The sequence below is a fragment of the Symphalangus syndactylus genome, chromosome 1 (assembly GCF_028878055.3).
Source record: "Symphalangus syndactylus isolate Jambi chromosome 1, NHGRI_mSymSyn1-v2.1_pri, whole genome shotgun sequence".
NCBI classification, from domain to species: Eukaryota; Metazoa; Chordata; class Mammalia; order Primates; family Hylobatidae; genus Symphalangus; species Symphalangus syndactylus.
The window spans coordinates 32,169,218-32,194,324 of record NC_072423.2 but is presented as its reverse complement, the minus strand read 5'-3'; the positions used below and the strand labels follow the sequence as shown (position 1 = coordinate 32,194,324).

General features: G+C 34.7%; 1 protein-coding gene across 8 annotated transcripts; it reads left to right on the top strand.

Annotated features, from left to right (window-relative positions):
• The first annotated feature begins 494 nt into the window (after window positions 1-494).
• Window positions 495-24,986, top strand: C1H18orf54 (chromosome 1 C18orf54 homolog). Of its 8 annotated transcripts, none has more exons than XM_063643062.1 (9): window positions 495-563; window positions 1,379-1,475; window positions 3,128-3,456; window positions 4,248-5,036; window positions 5,370-5,520; window positions 8,324-8,426; window positions 15,053-15,184; window positions 17,133-17,203; window positions 21,124-24,986. In XM_063643062.1, exons 3-9 carry the CDS (start codon window positions 3,174-3,176, stop codon window positions 21,194-21,196), a joined length of 1,602 nt encoding a protein of 533 aa, XP_063499132.1. In that variant the 5' UTR covers window positions 495-563; window positions 1,379-1,475; window positions 3,128-3,173; the 3' UTR covers window positions 21,197-24,986. The 8 variants fall into 8 exon arrangements, 7 of the variants coding, with proteins under 7 accessions (XP_063499132.1, XP_055154592.1, XP_055154597.1 ...); XR_010121815.1 differs by lacking the exon at window positions 495-563 and having other exon boundaries at window positions 1,341-1,475; window positions 21,124-21,276; window positions 23,756-24,986; XM_055298617.2 differs by lacking the exon at window positions 495-563 and adding an exon at window positions 18,354-18,435 and having other exon boundaries at window positions 1,341-1,475.
• Window positions 24,987-25,107: the final 121 nt, after the last annotated feature.

The window sequence follows — 25,107 nt, the reverse complement described above, 5'->3', positions numbered from 1 at the left end:
AGAGGCTCCGGGGTGTGATAGGAAAGGCACTCAAGACGGAGTGAAAGAAATGGTGAGGGGGACTGCCTACTAGCTGAGACGATGTCTTATTTTTGGCGGGGGATGCTCTGGAAGTGGGGAGGCTGAACTCACTTGGAAAAACTGGAGCTGTGGGGCCGACTCTCACCGACCAGAACGACAGCCGCCAGCGCCCTTAAGTCTCCCTCCCCAGCCAGTCCCCTCCCGCAGACCCCGGGGCCGGCCGAAGGGAGATCGGCCAGTCCCCGCGCAAACTGGCCGAGAATAGCTGTGACGGAGGTTGGGAGGGCGTGGGGGGCAGCGACTTGGATGCAGCCCACATCCCCCCACTCCCAGCCCCAGAAAGGAGAGAGAAACAGTACCTCCCAGCAGAGGTCGCGACCTAACGCTACACGGCATCCTCTCCTCTTCGGCCGCTCCCTCGCCTCCGCTCGCGCCCGGCGCCCCACTGCCGCGCATGCGCACCGCAGTCCGGCGCCATGTTGGGGCGGTTTGAAAGCGAGCGCGGGCGTCGAGCTCCGCTGTGACGGCGGAGGAAGCTGCGAGTGAGCCGAGCCTGAGTCGGGGCGGTGTCCGGGTTGGGGATGCTTTGCGGGGTCCGGGTTGGGGATGCTTTGCAGTGTCTCGCTTTGGGTAACAGGCCTGAGCTTTCGGCGGAGAGCTGTGGAAGTGTGCGGTTTTTTTGTTTTCCTTTATTTTTATTTTGGGGCCTTAGGGGTGAGTGAGGCCGGAAAGGAGAGTGTCTTTTCGAGGGTTGTCCCATGCTGTGACAGCCGAGAAAAGGCGAAAGGAGAGTGGCGAGGAAAGAGGAGGAGACGTCTCCTGAGGCTCGGAGGGCGCTTGTGGAGACTCTGTGGAGGGAAGAACACTGTAGGGGGAGTGCCCCCTGGGCGAGGGAAAGTCGCGGGACGTGGCGGAGGGGAATGACACGGGCGTCTGGGTGGCGACGGGAAGGGGCTTGCGCTCTGGGGCTGTAGCTTCCGAACACTTCTCCTTCAGTCCATTGAGGCGCTCGCCCTGGCTGCTGAATAAATGGTTTCGAAGTGAAAAGCATCTCACTGAAGAACTTGTCTGTGTCTGTGACTGACGGGCGGTGGAACACCAAAGGGAGGGTGTCGCCTGATTGGGGCTGGAAAAGTTGGAATTCAGGGCGCCCCGGGTAGGGGAAAGATGCGCAGCGCTGGGGGCGGGCGACCTTCGCTGGCCGGTCGATGGGTTCCTGGTTTTCTGCTGCCGAGTAAACAAATGTTCCTTTTCCTAACTTAGCAGTCACAGAGCTATTTCCAAGAGTTGTTCTTAATTTCCTGTGCGATATTCCCATTGGCTATTTAACGTTGAACGTTCTGTTTTTGAATCAAAGGTAGTTAAAATTTCTTGTCAATAAGTTTAACATTCTGTTCTTCCGCATGATGGATTTTCTTTTGGAGATTCGAACTGAAGCCTGTACGGAGGAAATGGTAAGATATATGGGATTTGCATGAGATATGTGGGGTTCAAAATAATCCTGTGGCTGAAGTGGGGAGAAGTGGGTGGGTCCATACTCACTTCAGCTACAATTGGGGTGTGTTCAGTGATTGTTGGAAGCAGGATGATGAGTACATAGGGGTTTATTGAACGATTCTACTTTTGTGTACTCTTTGGGGAAAAGTTGGAAAACTTTTCATAATAAAACTTAAATTGTGCATTTTCTTTTTGTCTGTCCTGTGAGTTGAAATAACTAGTAAATGTTATCACCCACTTACGGAGACCAATACAACAGCTTTCTCTTTCAAGGTTTTGTAAAATAAAATCAGTAGCCTGTTCGGCATTCAAAGAAAACATTTGGTCAGGCTTATCCAAACAAATTTACTTGAGTGAATTTAAACTTCTTTAAATAAAAGGGATACGAAAAAGGTAAAGCTGGCTTAGTTTAGCCATTCGTCAGAGATATACCAGTATTACAGCATTCAGATAAATCAATGACACGAAACAACTGTTACCTTATGTTCTGCCATTTGCACTGACCACGGTCAGATCTCTTGTAATGGCCATTGCATGCTCTAACGCTGTGGTAGCATGATGTTTTACTTTGTCTCAATTAGAAAACTTTCGATGTTTTAAAGCCAAATTTAATAGTTACTAAGATTACATTAAAAGTTGTTATAACAAATATTTCTAAAATTATAGCCAAAAATTAAACATTATAACATCATAGCATGTGTTAAGTCCTCAACATTAATACTTTTTTAGTATAGGAAATCCATTGATTTAATTTTAAAAAGAATGTCATCATGGACTGAATTAGTGCCAGTTCGTTCTGTGATTTCTTAGGTTTTCAAATATACATCCTGTTACTGTACTGAGGTGGACAGGGATTCTCTCAATTTTAATAATGGGAAAACAGTAAGAAGAACACATTGAGTTGATTTTCACATTATTTAAGCTTCCTTTAAAAGAGGTGAGCTGAATCCATTTAACATAAGAATTGAAAATAGGGAGGGTGGTACGAAAAACAAAGGTCAGGAAATGATTTAACTATTTTAGGAAAAGTGTATATTGCTAGCTCATTCCAGAATAAGACCTGCAGTTTATTTACAGTTAAATGTTGTAAATGTACTAGCATTTATAACATTGAAAGTGAATATTCCTCATTGTTCCTTCTTTTGAATACTTCATTTGATGGCTTTAAAAAATTTATTGAGCGCTATTATCTGCAGCACATGGTAGTAGGCTTATGATTTGAAAAATATGATGTATAGGGGAATATTAGGTATTGTGATGTCATAGAATATATCACCATAAGAGAAAAGACTGCATAAGTAGTTTTTAGGACTTTTTAAGAAGTGAGTACTCTTTCCTTGGTATTTTCCATGTATATTCTCAGATAATTTTTGTATACATACTTCCAGGCACATAGTAGGTACTCAAAAAATGTTTTCTAAATCATTGATGAAGGAATTCACAATAATAAAGATAACAAAAATGTACAATTCCTATCAAGGAGTGTCTGTTATAGATAATGGATTTTATTATTTAAAGAAAATGATAAAAGGTTTACATATTTAGTAATTTTGTTTGTATATGGTCACTATTTTAATTGGCATCTTGACATTTCGTTTTTGTATTACAGTTGTTTTTAAGGGAAATAAATAGAAATAATCCACTTTGAAGAAGCCATGGCAAAATCAAAGACAAAACATAGACTTTGTTCTCAGGAATCTTCAGTATCTGCGCTGCTGGCAAGCTGCAGCCTGAGTGGTAGTAATTCCTCTAATTCTGATGGCTCGTTTCACTATAAAGATAAGCTGTACAGATCTGCTTCTCAAGCTCTACAGGCTTATATTGATGATTTTGATCTAAGCCAAATATATCCTGGTGCAAGCACTGGAAAAATTAACATTGATGAGGATTTTACTAATACGTCACAGTTCTGCAACTATATTTACAAACCAAACAATGGTATGCTTTTATTGTTTGTTTTCTTTATGTTCAGATGTTTTGAAGCATTTGAGAGATGTACCGTAGTATTATAAAGTTTGACATTATTTTTGTTATTTTGGAGTAAAAATAACTTAGAATATTGAGATCTGGGTGTTTTTGTAAAATGATTATATAATTCTCTGTGGAACAGTAATATTTACAAGATGTTAAGAGTTTGTCCATAATAAACCTTCCTTGAAGACAAGTTTGGAAAATGCAGTTGTTGATAAGTCAATTACTATTTTACTGAACACTTGCATAATGACCCTAGAATAGAAAAAGTTTGTATTCAGTTCTTGGAGGGATGTGGTCAATATATTCTGGAAGAAAAGAATGAGAACAGCTGTTCTTTATGTATAATCCATGCCATTGCAGGGTTTGTAGGTGAGAAAACAAGTTATTTTTCCACCTGGTTTAATAGCGTATGTTTTTCTGTGCTGCAACCAGTATTGAGTGACCAATGTTACTGTGATTATGTTAGTGTATCAGATATGTCTAGATGAAAAAAGTTGAAGAAACAGTAAATTAGAGAACACAGGAAAGTTCAGGAGATTGGAGAGAAACATGTATAAATTAACACAGAATGAAGAATCGTGAGGAAAAAAGCACATCCTATTTTATCCACCTATACCTTTTTATGCTTTTAATCAAAGCTTTAGTGAGGATAAGGGGAAAGCAGCAAAATGCCTCTTAAATTATTAATTCTCATTTACTGTTAGATATTATAAAATATTTGTATGTAATAAACAAAACTGTTCTTTGTTTTTCAGCTTTTGAAAACCTCGATCACAAAAAGCACTCAAACTTCATATCCTGTAGAAGACAGACTATTAATGACATAGACTCCATGAGCCTGACAACTGATGATCTATTAAGACTTCCAGCAGATGGATCATTTTCTTGTACTTATGTTGGACGGAGTCACCGAACGAGCAAGAAAAGCAAGAAATGCCATGGAAGACTGGGTTCATTGGACGTTGAGAAGAATCCAAATTTTCAAGGACCCTACACTCCCATGGGCAAGGATAACTTTGTTAATCCTGTTATACACACAAATATAAATGGAAAGCAATGTGGTAGGCTAAAAAACCCAAAACTTATTAATAGGACTAATAATTGCATTTCTGAATCATCTTCGTCTTTTCCCAAGAAATCGTCTTTCAAGGACAGTTCAGAACACAGTCTTGAAAAGAATTATCCAAGATGGCTCACTAGCCAGAAATCTGACCTTAATGTTTCAGGGATAACTAGTATACCTGATTTCAAATATCCAGTCTGGCTCCACAATCGAGACTTGCTACCTGATGCAAATAGTCAAAGGGTTTATCAGATATTTAAAGATGATCAGTGTTCCCCTAGACATAGTCATCAGGCACAAGGAACTTCTCGGCTTATGAATAAATTAGATTGTTTTGAATATGCTTTTGAACCCTCAAACTTTTCAAATTCCTTGAGTGATGATAAAGAATTAGTTAATGAATACAAATGTGGTTTTGAACATAGCCAATGTCAATGTGAGAATCCACTTCTCCCAGGACGATCCACAAAGCCATTCAGTGGTAATACTTTGTTTATTGCTTATTTATTTTTCTTCTTTTTAAACCAAAAGAAGTGCTGTAAAGTTGATGTGATATCTGGGAGCTTTTATGTTTTGTTTTCATGTAATACATCTTTTTAGAATGCTTATAATCTTCACATACAGCATTTTGTAACTAGAAAATGTCTTTTCTCCCATTTTTTTCTTTGCTTGAAACGTCACATTTTAACATAATTTGCTGTTATAGATGAATGTACATTCCAAATGATCAGAACTCTTGTTGACTTTGTGAGATTTTGCTATGCTTCACATTAATTTTTTTCTTCAAGGATTAATAGTCATCTTTTACAATTAGGTGACAAAATTGAATTGCTTATCTTGAAGGCCAAGAGAAATCTAGAGCAGTGTACTGAAGAATTACCAAAGTCCATGAAAAAGGATGACAGTCCTTGCTCATTAGATAAACTTGAGGCAGAAAGATCATGGGAAAATATTCCTGTTACTTTGTAAGTAAGTGACAATGGAAAAACTGTTAGTTTTCCAAATGAAAAATGTCATGTGAATATCTGATTTATATTTAAACGAACAGTAATTAATATTGTAATTCCACAGAACATAGCTTTGTGTTACTTGCTTTAAATTGCATTTTTCATTTATTACCACAAGGTGGTATAATGGTTCATAACCTTAGGTACTTTATATAACGTCTGTCTTTGTTACGTGCTCATTTTGTTTCATTATAAAATATTGATAAGCATCTTATTAGGAGGGATTAGAACCAGAAACAATTATTTTGCAGAGCAGTGTTATGAAATTCTTGTTATTTTCTTCTGACTTAAAGCTTTTCGTGTGTTCCTCTATAGTCTCTCCATATAATGGAGTTATAAATTTCTTTTTCTTTTCTTTTTTTTTGAGATGAAGTCTTGCTCTATCACCCAGGCTGGAGTGCAGTGGCACCATCTCGGCTCACTGCAACCTCCGCCTCCTGGGTTCAAGCCATTCTCCTGCCCTTCTGCCTCAGCCACCCCAGTAGGTGGGATTACAGGCCTGCACCACCATGCCCAGCTAATTTTTGTATTTTTAGTAGAGACGGGGTTTCACCATGTTGGCCAGGCTGGTCTCTAACTCCTGACCTCATGATCCGCCCGCCTTGGCCTCCCAAAGTGCTGGGATTACAGGCTTGAGACACTGTGCCCGGCCTGGAGTTACAAATTTCTTATCATTTGCTTTTTACTTTCCCTTTTAGTTGTTGTTTTCCTTAAATGATGGTACATTTTTTATTATCAGAAATGCATTATTGCTAACCCCATATCATGCCTTAGGCTTTGATAATTTATTATCTTTAGTTGTCTAAACTTTCATTGTTATAGACAGAGTCTATTAGTTCCTGGATTCTTTTTTTTTTCATTCTCAGTTGATTGTCTTTTTTCAGAATGTAGACATTGACTATAATTCCAATTTAGAAGCCTACGTCTGCCATTTTCTTGCTGTATTGCCTTGTACAATTTACTTGACTTCTCTAAACTTTAAAGATGGAGAAATAATGTCTGCTTCAGGGTTATTGTGAGGATTAATTTGACTAGAAAATGAAAATGAAGTTTCTGACCTAGGATGAGCTCTCTTATAAATTTTAGTAGTGATGATGATTATCTAGAATATTTTATTTTCTTCTTTTAGCTTCATTTCTCCATATATATTTCATATATATATATTGAGATATATATACATATATAGTTTTTTAAACTTGGGTTGATAATGAGTTCATGTAATGCTTAACTTCTCTTATCCTTCTTGTTTCCTAGTTGCTTATTTTATCACTCGTTCTGTGTATTATTAATAAAGTATCATAGCTGCAATACTTTGATTTTAATTGGAACCAAAATGGGCAAGCAAGTAGTATCAGAGGTGCTTAAAATTTTTGAATGCACTTAATGTATTTTATTATTTGATAATGTAACTTCTAGCTTGTATAATTAATATTATCAATAGTTTGGCTCAGTACCTTGCATATAGTAATTCGTTTTTGGAAGACTGAATTTATATTGTGATGGGAATGTTTGTAGATAAAACTAAGGATGAATTGCTGAGAAGGAATAGATCTCAGAGATTGAGAAATTATTATCAACCTGTCATCAAAAACAAAATTGAATAGGAAGTACTCAAGGTAGTATTTTAAGTGGTAGAGCAAAACCACAATCAGATCATTGCTTTTTTAAAGAAACTTTTTATTATGGAAAAGCTCAAATAAATTACGAAAGTAGAATAGCATAATGAACCTCTATGTACTCTTCACCCATCTTCAACAATCTGGTAAATGTTTTTTAATAACAGATGGGTGGCTCTACAAAGTGTTGCAAAGAATAGGGGAAAGGACTGCCTGATAGTATGAAAGAGCTTGTGAATTAGAAATCAAATATGTCAATAAAGAAGCATGCTTATTAAGAAAAAAATCAGCATTCCGTAAATGTTAAAAAAAGATTCTTAGGTATCTGAGTTCTTGAGTTACAAACATACCTCATAGTGATGTAAGAATAAGAGAGAAATAGGTTGAATTCATTTTTGTGATCAATAGAATTTGATTCTCGGAACATTCTTATTTTTGCTGGGGATACCCTTTCCTCTACTACCCTGTGAATATCAGGAAAGAAATGGGTATTTATTAAATGTACTAGGTACGTAGAAAATTAATTCAGTTTATGCAATATGTCTGTGAGATAGATGGGACTACAAATATTGAAACTGAAATTCAGATAAATTACTTAAGGTCATACAGTGAGTGGGACTGAGATTGCATGCAGGAATGTTAGTTTCAGAATTCTTTTCCCAGAATAATCTGTCCTTCATGTTAATACCAGTTATAAAGGGGAAGTCTGTTCTGTTGCCTTCAAGTAGGAGAACATTTAACTGCCATTCTAGTAAAAACTTTTAAGAGTTCATGGGGTTGTTGATTATTAGATGGTAACAATGTTTAATTGGAAAAATGTACTGTTTATTTCAAACAAGGTGAGCTTTTGGAGCATAGTCTGTAGTTCAGGCCTTGTTTAGCGGAATGCTAGTATCTTCAGTTTCTTCATAGTGTTTTCTTAAAGCTTGAAGACAGAAGCAGGGAGATAAGAAGGGGTTGGATTCTGGTATCAGTTTAGGGAGAAGACAAGGGAATTACCATACAACATTAATATGAATCATATCCATGATGATTATTTCTTGGTGACTACTTGTATTTAAATGAGAATTCTTAAATTATATACTGTTTACTTTTTAGAAATTGGGAACTTAATTGCTATCTTGCATCCTTTAAATCCTGTTTAGCAAATCTCCTGTTCCCGTTAACTCTGATGATAGTCCTCAACAAACTTCAAGGGCAAAGAGTGCTAAAGGGGTTCTTGAAGACTTTCTAAATGATGATAATCAGGTGGGTGAAATTAAAAGTTTTAAAACTTATTAAAAGATTTATGAATAGTATGTAGATACTAATTTTTAAGTTACTTAGATAATTTAAAGCAAAAAAGACTCAAATCTCCTCTCAAATACACATCATTCCTTCCAGAATTATTGATTATGTTATTTTTTATAATATTTTAAATTTTTAAATTAACACATAATAATCATACATATCTATGGGATACATGGTGGTGTGATACACCATGAATATACAGTGATCAAATCAGGGTAATTTGCATACCATCATCTCAAATATTTATCATTTCTTTGTGTTGGGAACATTCAAAATCCTCTCTTTAAGGTATTTGGAAATATATAATAATTTATTGTTAGTTATAGTCAGCTGATACTGCTTTAGAACACTAGGACTTATTTTTTCTATCTAGCTATAATTTTTTTATCCTTAAACCAATCTCTCCCTATTCCTTACCTCCCTCCTACCTTTCCCAGTCTCCAGTAACCACTATTCTACTCTCTATTTCTGTGAGATCAGCTAGTAAGCTTTCCCATATAAGTGAGAACTATGATATTTATCTTTCTGCTCCTAGCTTATTTTACCTAACATAATGTCTTCCAGAGTCATACATTTTGTCACAAATGACAGGATTTCTTTCTTTTTGAAGGCTGAACAATATTCTGTTGTCTATATATGTCACATTTTCTTTACCCTTCTATCTGTTGATGGATACTTAGTTTGAGCCTATATCTTGACTATTGTGAATAATGCTGCAGTAAACATCAATAAACATGGATGTGCAGATATTTCTTTGGCATATTGATTTCATTTCCTTTGGATATATACCCAGTAGTCAGATTGCTGGATCATATAGTAGTTCTAGTATATATTTAATTTTTTGAGGAATCTTCATACTGTTTTACTGTGTCTGGCTGTGCGTGGTGGCTTATACCTGTAATACCAACACTTTGGGTGGCCAAGATTGGAGGATTTTTTGAGTGTTAAAAAAAAAAAGGTCCATAATTGATAATACTAATTTATATTCCACAAGTGATTATTTCTTAAAGGTAAGTTGTAATGTGAAATCTTAAACCATAATAATAACCTTCTTTGTCTCTTTCTACAGTTGCTGACTTGACTTAGTCTGATTTGTCTCATATAAGTAAAGCTACTCCTACTTGCTTTTGGTTACCACTTGTGTGGAATATCTTTCTCCATTCATTCACTTTATGTGTATCTTTAAAGGTGAATGGAGTTTCTTGTAGGCAACATATAGTTGGATAATGTTATTTTTATCCATTCAGGAAGTCCATCTCAAATTTTAAGTGGGGAATTCAGTTTGTTCACATTCAAGGTTAATATTGATAAGTGAGGATGTATTCCTGTCATTTTGTTTACTGTACTCTGGTCATTTTATATGTTCTTTCTTCCTTTTTTCCCTTCATATTATCATTATGGTTTGGTAGTTTTCTATAGTAGTGTTTTATTCTTTTCCTTTGTGTATCTGCTCTACCAGTAAGTTTTATATTTCCATGTGTTTTCATGATAGTGATTATCTTTTTGCTTCCACATGTAGGATTCCCCTGAGCATTTCTTGTAAGGCAGGTCTAGTAGTGGTGAATTCTGTTGGTTTTGGTTATGTAAGAAAGAGTTTATTTCTTTCATTTCTGAAGGAAAGCTTTGCTGCATATAGTATCTGGGCTTGTGATTTTTTTTTTCAGCCTTTGAATATATCATCCCATCCTCTCCTGGCCTTTAAGGTTTCTGCAGAGATATCCACTGTCAGTCTAATGGGAGTTCCTTATATGTGACTTCATGGTTTTCTCTTGCTGTTTTTAGAATTGCCTTTGCAGTGTAACCGTAATGTGCCTCTGGGAGGATGTTTTTGGCTTAAATCTACTGGAGGCCTTTGAGCTTACTGGATTTGGATGTCCATATCTCTTCCCAGACGTGGGAAATTTTCAGCTATGATTTCATTAAATAGGTTTTCTGTGCCTTTTGCCTTCTCTTCTCCTTGTGGAATTTCCATGATAATAACATTTGTTCATTTTATAGTATCCTTTAAGTCTTGTAGGCTTTCTTTACTCTTTTTCCTTCTCTGATTGGGTAGTTTCAAATGACTTATCCTCAAGTTCAGAGATTCTTTTGTCTATTTGATCAAGTCTATTAAGCTCTCTATATTGTATTTTAAAATTCCATTCATTGAATTCTTCACTGCATATTTTCTGTTTGGTTCTTTTTTATGATTTCTGTTTGTTGACTTTGTCACTCATATTGTGAATTGTTTTCCTGATTTGGTAAAATTATCTCTCTGTGTTTTTTTGTATCATTGAGTTTTTTTTAAAAAAACATGATTTTGAATTCTTTTTCCACCCATTTGCTAATTTCCTTTTCATTGGAGTCTGTTACTAGAGTTATATTCCTTTGGTGGTGTCATATTTTCTTGGTTTTTCGTATTTCTTGTGTTTGTTTGTTGGTATCTGGGCATCTTTCTGAATTATTTTCTGTGTGTTTTGTTGATGTTTGCTGTGTTTTCTTAGAACAGCTATTTTGAATTATTTGTTTGCCAGATCATCTGCAGGTCTTTAGGATCAGTCACTTATTTTGCAGAGGTTTTCTGTTTGGATTTGTCTGAAGTTTTCTCATGATTAGAATGAGGTTATGAATTTTTGGCAAGAATACTGAAGAAGTGATGTGCTCTTCTTACTGCATTATCTTAGAGGGCTCATTATATATTGATATCATTAATATATTGATAAGTTAATGCAATAATAGTAATATATAATAAAGATATAATATGTAAAAACTGGTTGTATTAATTTTGAACACTTGGTTAAGGTGATCTTTATCCTTAGTAAAGATACCAATTTTCCTTGTAATTATTAAATATCTTAGCACTTTGAGACTTTGCAGATATCCTGTTTCTCCTCAAACTTTTGTCTACTAATTTTAGTATCCATTTATGAATCCTATCTTTTTTCTATATTTATTAACTGAAAACTTTGTATAATGAAAAACTATCTTTTCCTTTATATTTGTTTAGTAAATAATATTAGTACAGATTCACTATTTTATTCTTGGTTTAGAGTACACTATAATTAGTTATGCTGCTGTTCAAATTGTTTCAGGTTAGGCCATTAGGAGTTCCTTCATGTTGGCTCCTGTGCCTTTTTACATGTCTGCATTCTTTTTTGAGCATTTCTTTGAGGAGCCATGGTTCTTTGTATTGGAAAATGGCATTTAGAAACTAGGATCTAGGCATTAGTTGTGCTGAGTGCTACTAGGGTGTTGTTCATTCTAAACTATGTCAGCAGGAAGACCTAGGAAACAAGTTTGCCAACCCACATACACTCACATATGTACATTTCTTTATCTGTTTATCTGTGTACATATATGTGTATATGTGTGTGTACATATAAATAAACACCTATATGTATAAAGTCATGAGTATTGATACCTCTGATTCCAGTCTAATACTGCAGTTTGTTTTAGCTTTTCCCATTCCCTATTTCTAACTTTCTCCCCATGATAATCCTTTCATTATCTACAGTAAATTTACTTGTTTGTTCAGTCTTATTACACATGCAAAGTAGTTTTAGAATTGCTAACCCATGATCCTGTAATTAACACATTTACTAACTAGATTACATTATTTGTATATTGCTTTTCTTTTTTTTTTTTTTGAGACAGTCTTACTCTCTCTCCCAGACTGGAGCACAGTGGCACAATCTCTACTCACTGCAACCTTTGCCTTCCAGGTTCAAGCAGTTTTCCTGCGTTAGCCTCCCAAGTAGCTGGGATTACAGGCACCCGCCACCACAACCCGCTAATTTTTGTATTTTTAGTAGAGGCAGGGTTTCACCACATTGGCCAGTCTGGTCTTGAACTCCTGACCTCAAGTGATCCACCCGCCTCAACCTCCGAAAATGTTGGGATTACAGGCATGAGCCACCATGCCCAGCTGAATATTGCTCTTTTTCGTCTTTAGCCTTATAATATCATAACAAAATACTGTTTTCCAGAGTTACTTAGGTTATTTTCTTCCCAACTCCCTTTGGTGTGGTTGTGCTGTTTATAATACTGTTAGTTGGTTCATTTGTCTTTGTATACAATTGGCCCTCTGTATGTGTGGGTTCCACATCTGTAGATTCAACCAACTGCAAATTGAAAATTTGGAGAAGAATAATAAACATAACAATACAACAATAAAACATAATTTAACACTTTGGGAGGCCGAGGCGAGCGGATCACGAGGTCAGGAGATCGAGACCATCCTGGCTAACATGGTGAAATCCCATTTCTACTAAAAATATAAAAAATGAGCCGGTTCTGGTGGCGGGCGCCTGTAGTCCCAGCTACTTGGGAGGCTGAGGCAGGAGAATGGCGTGAACCCAGGAGGCGGAGCTTGCAGTGAGCCAAGATTGCGCCATTGCACTCCAGCCTGGGCGACAGAGCAAGACTCCGTCTCAAAAAAAAAAAAAAAAAAAAAATTTAAAACACAATGTGCAAGTATTTACATACTTTTGACATTGTAGTATTTATTATTAGTAATCTAGAGATGATTTAAAGTTTACAGGAAGATATGCATAGGTTATATGCAAATACTGTGCCATTTTATAATCAGGGACTTGAACTTCCTTGAACTTTTATATTCACACAGGGTCCTGGAAACAGTCTCCCAAGAAACCGGTGATGACTATATATTGGGTTCTCCTCTTGTTCTGTTTGGTTTAAATAATTTGTTTTTTGAATATATGAAATGTCACTATGGTTCTAAGAGTCAAAGATATACAGAGACGTACCCGGAGACATTTACTAGCAGGTTTCAATGACAAGTCTCAGAACAAATTGTATTATCCATACAATATTTTTAAAACATTTATTAACATTGGCACAAACAGTTCATATGTTTTCTAGTTTTCTTTCTCCTTTTGATACTCTGACCACTACTTTGCATGAAAAGTCACTTAGCTCAGACATAAATTCCAGAGGCAGCCTTTTGTAACTATTATGGTTGGCATAAGGCAGCCGAAGTTCTAAAATAAGATAGTGGCTGGATGCAGATCATTTGGAGATTATGCCTCAGATGCTATCTCCCAGGGTATGGGAGTGTATCCTAACTGGATCCTTTTACCCTGTTTTTTTTTTTTTTTCTTTTTAAAATGTTTTTATATTGTTGTGTTAAAATATACATAACATAAAATTTACCATTTTAATCATTTTTAAGTGTACAGTTCTGTGGCATTAAGTACCTTCACATTGTATGTAGCTATCACCATCGTCCATCGCCAGAACTTTATCTTCTCACACTGAAACTTTGTACTCATTAAACTTTAACTCCCTATTTCCCCCTCTCCCTAGTCCCTGGTAAGTAGCTTTTTACTTTCTGTCCCTATGGACTTGTTACTGTAGGAACCTCGTGTAAGAAGAATCATTATATATGTATCTTGTTGTGACTGGCTTATTTTGGTTAGCATAATGTTTTTAAGGATCATCTATGTTGTAGCATTTGTCAAAATTTCCTTTTCTTTTTAGATTGAACAGTTTTCCATTGTATGTATGTACCACATTTTGTTTATTCATTCATCTGTTGTACTCTTGGGTTGCCTCCATCTTTTGGCTGTTGTGAATAATTTTGTTGTGAACATGGGTATACAAATATCTACCCAAGTCCCTGCTTTCACTTCTTTTGGATATATACCTAGGAGGGAAATTACAAGATCATTCAGTAATTCTATGTTTAATTTCTTGTGGAATTCCTGTACTGTTTTCCACAATGGCTATAGCATTTTACCTTTCTGCTCCCTGTTTCTTATATCCTGTTCTATAACTGTGGAAGTGTCTTTAAAATCTTTTTAGCCATACTGCTTACCTTGAGTATCTTAGGCCAATCAACAACTTTCTATAGAATTGAAGTTTAAGTAGTACTTATGGTGCATAGTCTATGCTGAAATATATTAAATTACAGACATCTGTAGAGGCCTATTTGCTACTTGGTAGGTAGCTGTTAGAACACAGAAACTGATTTGAAAGATGTAAAATAATAGACTGGTAAGACTTTTAAAAAGAAATTTTAAAATATCCCTCACTGATTATCTTAAAAGAATCCTGACCGTCTTATGTGTCTTAAGTACTGCTGCATTCTTTGAACACAAATAAGGTCGGGGTAATCGAGCTATGAGTGTTATTTAGGTAGAAGGAATGTATGGCCCATGAAGAGGTGAAAAGCTAGCATTCTGTTATAAAAACATATTTTAAAGTGTGCAGAGAATACTGTATTTGAAATTTTAGTCCTTGATCAGCTGAAAAGAACATGTTGGTTTACCTGTCCTCTGAAGACCTTTCATTTCATTTACAATTTGTGGTTTTAAATGTGCTAAATTAATTTGTCATAAATTAATGACAGTGACTAGAAAGGATATGCCAAACTGTTAATCATGGTTGTCTCTAAGTAACTTCACCTGGGGCCTGGGGATGGGGAAGTGGTGAGTTACAATTTTCATTTTTTAAAATACTTTATTGACATATATTGTTTGGAGTTTTACATTAATTTTCTATTAGGGGAAATTAATACAAAGTAAAACTCTTCTTTCCCTGAGTTTGGATGGTTAACTTTATACTATCATCTGTTTTAACCTTAGAGCTGTACTCTTTCTGGAGGCAAACATCATGGTCCTGTCGAAGCCCTGAAACAAATGTTATTTAACCTTCAAGCAGTACAAGAACGTTTTAATCAAAATAAGACCACAGATGCAAAAGAAGAGATTAAACAAGTAAGCACAAACATGATTTATGAATTGAGATTTGTGAATTTGTATAAAGATCTTTTTCTACATCTTATAATAGACGTACTTATAGTTTTATGTTAGAAAGCATGCCACATTACACATGTTGTAAGTAGCAGTAGTCTTTTTTGTTAGGAAGTAATGTACTCACATTTAATTCTGTTTGATTTCTGTAGGTGTTTATCTCTAAACAGATTGTTCTATTTAACTTATGGTTATAAATCCAACATCTTATTTAGTTATGATGATGTTACAACTGTAGTATCAAAGGGTTGTAAGAGTTGTTTTGTAATGCTCTACAAAATTAATCTGTGTGGCCCATCTTCTGGTAGTTATATTCAAGGAGGCCTAGAAAACTTTTTCAGTATTAGATTCCTTCACACACTCACACACCTTTGTCATTTGAAATTTAATTTTGTTACTGTGTGTTCATTGGCTGTTATGAATACAGTTATATCAAGTTTTATTTTAAAGCCATTTTATTTTTTCAATTTGTGTATTTCCCGGGAATTTGAGAATCTGTTTCTGTTTTAGGCTGCCATTCTATATGATGAATTTTTTCCCACAAAAGTATAGTGTTTAAGAACATAGAGTTTATGTTTTCCCAAATATGACTGTGAATTCTGTCACTTACTAGCAAGTGCAATATTTGTGCAAATCATTTAACCTCTTTAGTTTCAGTTTCCTATTTAAAAAATTATTGATTTTTAATTGACAATATATATATATTTTGGGTGTGCAACATGATGTTTTGAAATATCATGGAATGGCTAGGGGAGCTAATTACCTCACATACTTTTTGTGGAGAACATGTAAAACCTGCTCCATTAGTAATTTTCAAGTATACAATGTGTTGTTTTTAATTTTAGTCACCATGTCGTGACTACAATAGATCTCTTGACCTTATTATTCTCGCCTAACTAAAATGTTGTATCCTTTGAAAAACATCTCTGCAACTCCGGTCCCTACATCCAGATTATACATATAAGTGAGATTATTATTCAGTGTCTGTCTTTCTGTGCTGGGCTTATTTCATTTATCAATTTCCTTTTCTGTACAGTGAGGTTGTTGAGAAGATAAATTGAGACAAACTGTATAAAGTACTTAGTATAGTGCTTGGTACATGGTAAATGCTCAATAAATGGTGGCTCTTTTTATTGTCATTGTTTTATTGTTATTTAATAGATCTGTGAAATTCAGTTATCATTACAAATGAGTGGATCAGCTTTTTTTTTTTTTTTTTGAGACGGAGTCTCGCTTTTTTCACCCAGGCTGGAGTGCAGTGGCTCAATCTCGGCTCACTGCAAGCTCCGCCTCCCGGGTTCATGCCATTCTCCTGCCTCAGCCTCTCCGAGTAGCTGGGACTACAGGCGCCCGCCACCACGCCCGGCTAATTTTTTTTGTATTTTTAGTAGAGACGGGGTTTCACCGTGGTCTCGATCTCCTGACCTCGTGATCCGCCCGCCTCGGCCTCCCAAAGTGCTGGGATTACAAGCGTGAGCCACCGCGCCCGGCCATGGATCAGCTTTTGAGAACCTTCATAGTCTGCTCCTTTGAGTTGTATTTCTTAATTTCTGTCCTTACATTCTAATAATCATAATGTTAATATGTAATCTATCCTTCTTTCTCCTCTCATTTTAAACATCATTGAGATATAAGACTGTTCAATAAAGTCATAATTTTAAGCCAAGACTTGATTTTTAATGAACATATGTGTAGAAGTATACTTTAGGACACTTGAAAAATGGTTGTTAGTTGTAGTGTTTTTACAGTAAATGGAAAATAAAAATATTTAATGCTCTTTTGAAAATTATTAGAATTCTTTGGAAATGTAGAAAATATTTTTTAATGTTTTAATCACATTTTAAATACCACTTAATTTTGTACTTATATAATATTTTTAATATTTTGTTATATTTGGTGTTTTTAATAATAGGTTTCAGAAGATGGTTTCTCTAAATTACAGTTGAAGGAAAGTATGATTCCTATTACTAGGTCACTTCAGAAGTAAGTATTCTTTACTAATATGGATACAAATCTGTCTTAGCCATTCCTTTCACATATATAAAGTTACAGGGTAGAAGTAAGTAGTTTTAAGAGTAGCAGTACTAGGCATATTTAAGCTTCTTGGAGCACACTGTTTAATTACAGTAAAAAACATTGTTTTCTTTTAAACTTGTGCTTTTTCCTATTCAAAATGTTCTAAGGACCTAATGAGATAGCTTTAGACCTCTAAAATATAATGGATATGAAAGACTCATTTTTGAGTAGTAATAGCAACAATTTATGATAGTATTTTTGTGAGTATCCTATAATAGTAACTTGTATGAAATGTGTTTTCATATATTCTCTCTAGAATAAATTTAATAATAAATGGATCATTATTTGGAACATCGTTACAGAAATCTAAAGTGGATATAATGACCTGGATATAAAGATAGGTCTAATTTTCTTAGTTACATTGTCTTAAATAATAAAATGGAGAAAAATACAAGTTGTTTCTATAGTCATGATATTGACAGAAGAGAAGGGTATTTATTTTGGAGTTTGTTGTGTGACTATGAAGTGTCCTCAGAAGATGGAATTCTGAACTTAGGAAATACTGAGATTAAAAGTTTCTACTCTAGTCACACCATTTCACTTGGCTACCTTTCGTACTTTGAGAATTTGCTTAGGCTTCTGTGATCTAAGGAACTGGTGGAAAAATAAAACACTAGACATGTAAACTTACGAATCTAATTGTCACAAATGTGTATATAGTTTTCATAGTTAAAATATATCATGTATGATTACTTTTTTCTCTCTACTTAATATATTATCTTTAGGGTATAAATGATGCACGTTTGTTTGTAGCTTGCCATAGTACTGGGGTGTAATGTTCCATACCTAATAGAATTCAGTGAATAATGATAGTAATAGCTAACATTTAATGTTTACCAAATGTCAGTATTCTAAGTGCTATTGAATATAATTCATGTGATCTTCACAACCTTATGAGGTAAGTACTATTATTATTTTCATAATACAGATCAGAGAATAGGCATGGAGTAGTAAACTAACTTGCCCAGTGTTACATAGCTAGTAAAAGAAGCGGGATTCAGATCAGGTAGTCTGATTTGGAAGTCTGTATTTTTAACACTCCTTTCATTAATGATAGTGATGAATTATTCATTGAGACTAAGAACAGGGCCTCAGTTGACCATCTAATATGAAGATTTCATTCTGCTTTAAAATTTGAGGTGAATGACTGTAAGTTTTCCATTGCTCTTTAAAGCATTATACTGCACTTGTCACAGACCTATATGTGTTTTCTGAGTTAATGTACATATCCTAGATGTTTTTCCTGGTGAAAACTAACAGTGGATTGCAAGTCATTAAATCACCACAAAAATCGATACTGATCTATAAGTGCTTTTACCATTTGCTAGAATTTTTTTAATAGTAACTTTTTTTCTACTATAAGCAATCAATAGTCTTACCTGTATATGGAGTTTCATTTTTAGAGAGACTAAGTTTTATGTTTTGTTAGATGGCCTTTAGTTATTAATTTTGTTGTATTAACTGGAGCAGTCTTAATTTGTCTTTACATTTCGAAAGTATTATCAGTAAGACGTTTGTACTGTAATGAAGTAAGCTTAGACTTACAAAAGTTATTTTCAGTCTGTAGATTAACTGTTTTAAGGACAATTTAAATTGAATTACGTCTCAGAATTCCTTTTTCCAGGCTGCAAAATATTCTGGCTAGGTATATGGTCGTCTTTTCATACTTCAGATATTTCAAGTGTATTTCAAAATTTCTAAAATATTTCCAAAATATTTCAAAAGTTACTGATTATACTTTGTAGGCTTTATTGGCCTTTCCTAAGGTAAAAGTCCTATTATGGCTCTTTATATTCCTCAAATAACAGTTTTTGTTTTTAATAATTTGGATGGCTAACCAGTTTTAAGATATATTTCATTAGCCATAGGGAACTGTAAGCTAGTAGTCTGGCCTTTGTCTAGTCCCTTAAATACTCAGTTTTCTTATATTCTTCAACAGGAAATATGTGTTCTCTAGGAAGACTCATTGGAGCTGTGATTACAGGCGAATGCCACTATGCCTGGCTAATTTTTGTATTTTTAGTAGAGATGGGGTTTCACCATGTTGGCCAGGCTTGTCTCGAACTCCTGACCTCAGGTGATCCACCCGCCTCGGTCTCCCAAAGTGCTGGGATTACAGGCACGTGCCACCATGCCCGGCTAATTTTTGTATTTTTAGTAGAGATGGGGTTTTGCCATGTTGGCCAGGCTGGTCTCAAACTCCTGACCTCAGGTGATCCACCCACCTCGGCCTCCCAAAGTGCTGGGATTACAGTGCTGGCCACCATGCCCAGCCAAATATTTTAAAATTTTAGTTATTTTACCTCTGATTGATTAGTAACTTTGGGTGAATTATTGTCACTTAGTCAATGAAGGTGGGAATCTCAAAAATTAACTGAAATTGCCAAAAAAGGTGGGAGAATTGAGAGTCTTCTTATTATATTTGAGTAAAAGTATCCAAGAAGTGTAGAGTACAGGGAAATAGATGTACATGCAGTAATTAATGCTACTAGTTTCCTTCCATCTCCTTGTCCTGGGTAAAGTGGAAGATGCACCTTATTATTCATTTATTGAACAACTACTGTGTGTTAGAGACTGTAGAATACAGTGTTGTAGTCATTACCTTTCTGCTCACCATAAATGGAAATTACTAACATTGGAGGTTATTACACAGCTTATGGTTTTTTTTTTTTTTTAATTTAATTTTTTTTTTTTTTTTTTAAGATAGAGTTTCACTTTTGTTGCCCAGGCTGGAGGCTGGAGTGCAGTGGCGTGATCTTGGCTCACTGCAATCTCCACCTCCTGGGTTCAAGCGATTCTCCTGCCTCAGCTTCCTGAGTAGCTGGGATGACAGATGCCCGCCACCACACCTGGCTAATTTTCTGTTGTATTTTTAATAGAGATAGGGTTTCACCATGTTGGCCGGGCTGGTCTCGAACTCCTGACCTCAGGTGATATGCCCATCCCAGTCTCCCAAAGTGCATGGATTACAGGCATGAGCCACCGCTTCCGGCCCTTCCTGCACATCTTAATTCCTATATTGTCACTCTATTTTTCCTTAATATCCTTCTTATTTATCAAAGATCTGAAATATGACTAATTGATGTTTTCTGAATGGTCCTCCAGGAACTGAAAGATGGGGGAGAGAAAAACTGGAAAAATATAATTAGAGAAGGCTTGGAAAGTTAAGGGCCTCTTTTCCTGGTTTGAGGAATGATTGAGTTTTCTCCACTGAGAACTGCAATACCATCTTGGCATTATTTCAGAGAAAAATCTAGGTTGTTGGTATAACAACACATTATATAGACTTATTGGAGTAGTTGGAAGCTTCCCCTACGATCAATAAAAATGAGTTTTGTTCAGATCTGTAACTAATCCTTAAATGCTATTTAAAAATAGCTATCTTGAATGTAAATGTTAAAAATAATTTCTGTATTTTACTTCTTAACTAATACACACAGGATACCAAAAGCAAAGGTGTCATTTCACAGAGCTGTAGTGAAAATTACTTGAAAAAAGTGTTTCTGTTAAGTGTGATACAACTGATACCTATTGTTTCTTGTTAGGGCACTTGGCAGACTATCTTAAAAAAAGTTAATGTCAAAAAATATAATTTTTAAAGTAAATGTTTATAGAACTTTAGATAAATTATTTTAACCCTCAATTATTCAGATCTCAAGGTTTTATAAGGAATAAGTCTCAAAGTTTATTCTATATAAATTTACTTCTCATACCAATTTTGAAGTTAATAAAGTAATCAACTTTATTTATTTATTTTTTGCTGTTCTGCATTGGCTGTTCAGTTCTTAATAACTGGTTTATAATGTGTTTTATACATTTTAATGAAGGGCTTTGCACCATTTATCTCGCCTGAGAGACCTGGTTGATGATACGAATGGAGAACAGTCACCGAAAATGTGAAGAGGAAAATGAAACTGTCACCACAATAAATAGTCACCACAGAACAAATAGGCATTTTTTCTATTACTTAAACTGACAAAGTAAATATAAGCCATACATTATTTTGTAGTTGGTTCAAGGATTATATATTTCTAAAACACTAAACTTGAAAATACTCATAGGTTTTGGGACCTATCTTTATTTTGTGCCAACATACTAGAATGTGAACTGCAAGGACCCACAATGTATCCTAAAGTCTTACTTTTGCTTTCTGGCCAGCAAATGTCTAATATTTAAAGTTGGATGACTTCTGTTCTTGAAGCTTACCTGGATTTAACCTTCTTCAGCATCCTCAACATTTTATTACCTGGTTCAGGATCATTAAGAAACTTACTGGTTTTTATCCAAAATCTTTTATGTTAAATAGACTTTTTTAAAGATATAGTTAGCATCACTTTCAAACAGCTTAAAGGAATATCAAAATTGTTATTGTGTATCTCATCTATAAGGAAGTCTGTTACTTTGAAATTTTCATAAATTTAATATTTAAGATACATTGTATTTGAAAATTGGATTAATAGTGGGGTGATACTGTGTTAAAAGGAACATTGTGTTGTGACATTCAAGAGAACCTCCTCGTTTAATTAGTACTTTGATTCTGTGTAAGATAATCTTGGTAGTGCTTAACAGTTTCCAAACCTTTTTTTGGAGGGATATTTAAGAATTTAATACTTTGATATTAGATTGTTTCCCAGATTTTAATTTTGGGGTTAGCTCAAACTAGTGAAAACTATGACTCAATGGCCAATTGCTTTATCAAATTTGATAACTAAAACTTAAAATGAATATGGAAAATCAGAAAGCAACTCTGTATTTTAGAGCTATTTTGTAAGAGTTGTGCTTTCTTTAACACAATCTGTGGCCTTAAGTTTGTCTCTAGCGGAAACTGAACAAAGCTCTATAATTTTTTACCAAGCACTTATTATTAATACTTCTTATAAGTAGTAAGCATCTTTACTAATACAACTGAGAATTAAGTCATAAAACATAACTAATACAGCACATTACTACCTGACGAAATTACAGAGTACTGTGTGTATGTATAACTACTACAGATTAACACTTCACCCAAATGATAGCATTTTTCCTCAGTAGATTTATTGTCAAATAGGAATTTCTAAGCACATTGAGTCAAAGCATTTTTTACAAGTTAGTAAAGCATTATTTAATATCCTTGTTAGAGGTGACATGTCAAACACTACAGTGAGCCCTGTGGGTTTTTTTTTTTTTTGCCAGTGAGTTTTTTTACCATGCTGATCTGACCAGTTTGAGTGGCAATTACCAATAGATTTGTTCTCTTTATTCTGTGGAGATGTTTTTGCCACTGACACTGTTTTCTGATTATAGTCTGCTTCATAGAAAATAGCTTGCACAATCAAACAGGGAGTTAACTTTGGAATTAAAGTATGCCTGGCTATTAAAAATGCAGATTTTAGGTGGGTAAACATCAGATAGGTCTGGGTGGGTCATGTTCTAGGCCTAGAAAAATACACTATTAGACAAGTTCTAAAGAAGGCAAGGAGATAAAGGCATCAGGTGGTAACTTCTAATTGAATATTATATGTTGATCATACATAACATATACTATGCCTGGAAATTATAATGACTGAAAAGCACCTATTTGGTTAGTGCTCCTATTCATGAGAACATATCTCCAATACTAAATGAGATAAGCCTGTTCTAAAATCTTATAGCCAGTATTTTAAGAAACTTGATTATACTTACCAAAGGAACATTGTTTTCTCTTGTTTTAAATATGGAGAGGTTTAATCCTTTACCTAACAAAGGAATTAATTTTAGCAAAATGATTCATTCCAACCTTCTTATAAGAAATATCTAGGAGAGTCAACTAAGAAAAATAATGAATCTAAGTGATAAACATTCAAGAAATTCTTTAAATAAGAGATTTATTTACAATTTTAATATCTCAGGGTTCTTTTTAGGTTTCCAGGGGAAAAGAGCAGGATAACAGTGTGGCGACTGCTAAATTGAGAATTTAAAACAAATGAGAACATGAGATTTTTAAAATTGCATTGTGAATGTAAAATTTTTATCAATCCTTTGCTCTCTTTTAGACATATTGAGAAAATGTTAAATAGAAAAAATTAAGAAATTTTAATAAGATGTTTCAGATCTTGGAGTATGAAAAACATAATAAAAAGCCTAATTTCAAAAATCTATTTGAGATCAAGGGACAATGGTGTGACCAGTATGAAGGGTCAAGACTGAAATGTATTGTCTTTACTATCAAGAACTCTACTTTCAGTTTTTTCTTGGACAGTTAATTTCAGCTTCGTAGAGATTTCTGACCAAATTAGGGAACACTGTTTTCCTGGGTTTGTTTTGGGTATATGTCATTATAGTTATGTTATTTCTTGTTGAAATTTATAATTGTGGGTTTTTTGTATTGTTTTAGTATTTAATGGTGTATAATGTGTTATTAAATTATATGTAGTTATACCAAAATATTTGCCTGAAGATAAATCATGACAAGGTCCCCTGTTTATTCCTGTGTTATAGATACATGGAATTGCTCCTGTAGATTTGAATTTTTGCTTCATTTTTTTTCTGTCCCACCCTTCACTCTCTGTATCTCAGAACATTTTTGGTAGAAGTGCTATCCAGAAGTGAACTTGTCAAAAGGCAAGTAGCATGAAAGAAGACAAAAGAAGCAAAAGGCCAATACAATGGATAATTTCTGAGCACTTGAAGTTTCTTCAAATGTGCAAGACTGTGTGTCTTCCTATTAGATGTATAAATTGGATATTTCATGCCTAATTAAATGTTGCATTGGATTGCAGTGTGTATCATACAGTGATTGGAGTAAATTGAGGCCTAATCCTGAACATATATAGAGCATATTGTTAGATATTTTTCCTGTGATATTTGAAGTTATTATTTTCCCATTTCCTTTTTCTTTTTTTGTTTATAATCATATGTCCCTAAGATTGTTTTCCTTTTTTGGACCAAAAAAAAAAAGGAAAAAAATCTTAGCTTTTTATCCTCCCAGTGTATTCTGCATTGTCCTTACCCTAGATCAGCCCCTTCTGTGTAACAGTTTTTCTCACAATGTAGCAACTTTTATCCACCCGTCAGGACCTTCACTGGGTCTAGTTCATTCATTTTCAAATAGTTATTTCAACCTTTAACCTCTACTGTCTTTGTCTTTTACACAGAAGCCAGAGTGACTGGTCTTGGCAAGACTCTGTTGTGTATCACCACTCTAACCTTACTGATTTGTTTCAGCAAATTTGCTGTAGTTAAATTGCTTTACTCAGATTGCCCTAAACTTTATATGTGTATTCTCACCTTTGTGCGTATTATTTCTCATGCATGAAATACTCAATTTTTATTCTTTTATCTAAAGCCTACTCTTACATTTCTTTAAAGCTCTGGCCAAGTATTTTATTTTGTCCCTAAACATTCTAACTATCCACCAAACTGTGGTAAGTTGGCTTTTCTTTTTCCTTCCCCTGTCATTCATTTAGCTGTTGTATTTCATTTTAATGTTTTGGGTAGTGCCTCTTATACTATGTTGTATTCCTAGACAAGGAAATGTATATCAAAATATGTTAGATGATTGACTGTTTTATCTCCTTGATGATAGCACCTCTTATACTGCTTTACAGAATCAGGAAAAAGTAAACTGCATTTTACATAGTGGTTGTAAGTATTGATTGATTGATATTCTAAACCTGGTTTCCTATATAAAGTTGTAAGTTCAAGATAAAGAGACCACATTCTTTACTTACGTGAGGTTCTGGAAATCCTTTATTTCTTTTTTAAAAACATTTTGATAACTTTTTTTTTTTAATTTAAACCTTTTTAAGAGCAATTTCAGGCTCACAGCAAAATGAAGAAGAAAATAATCT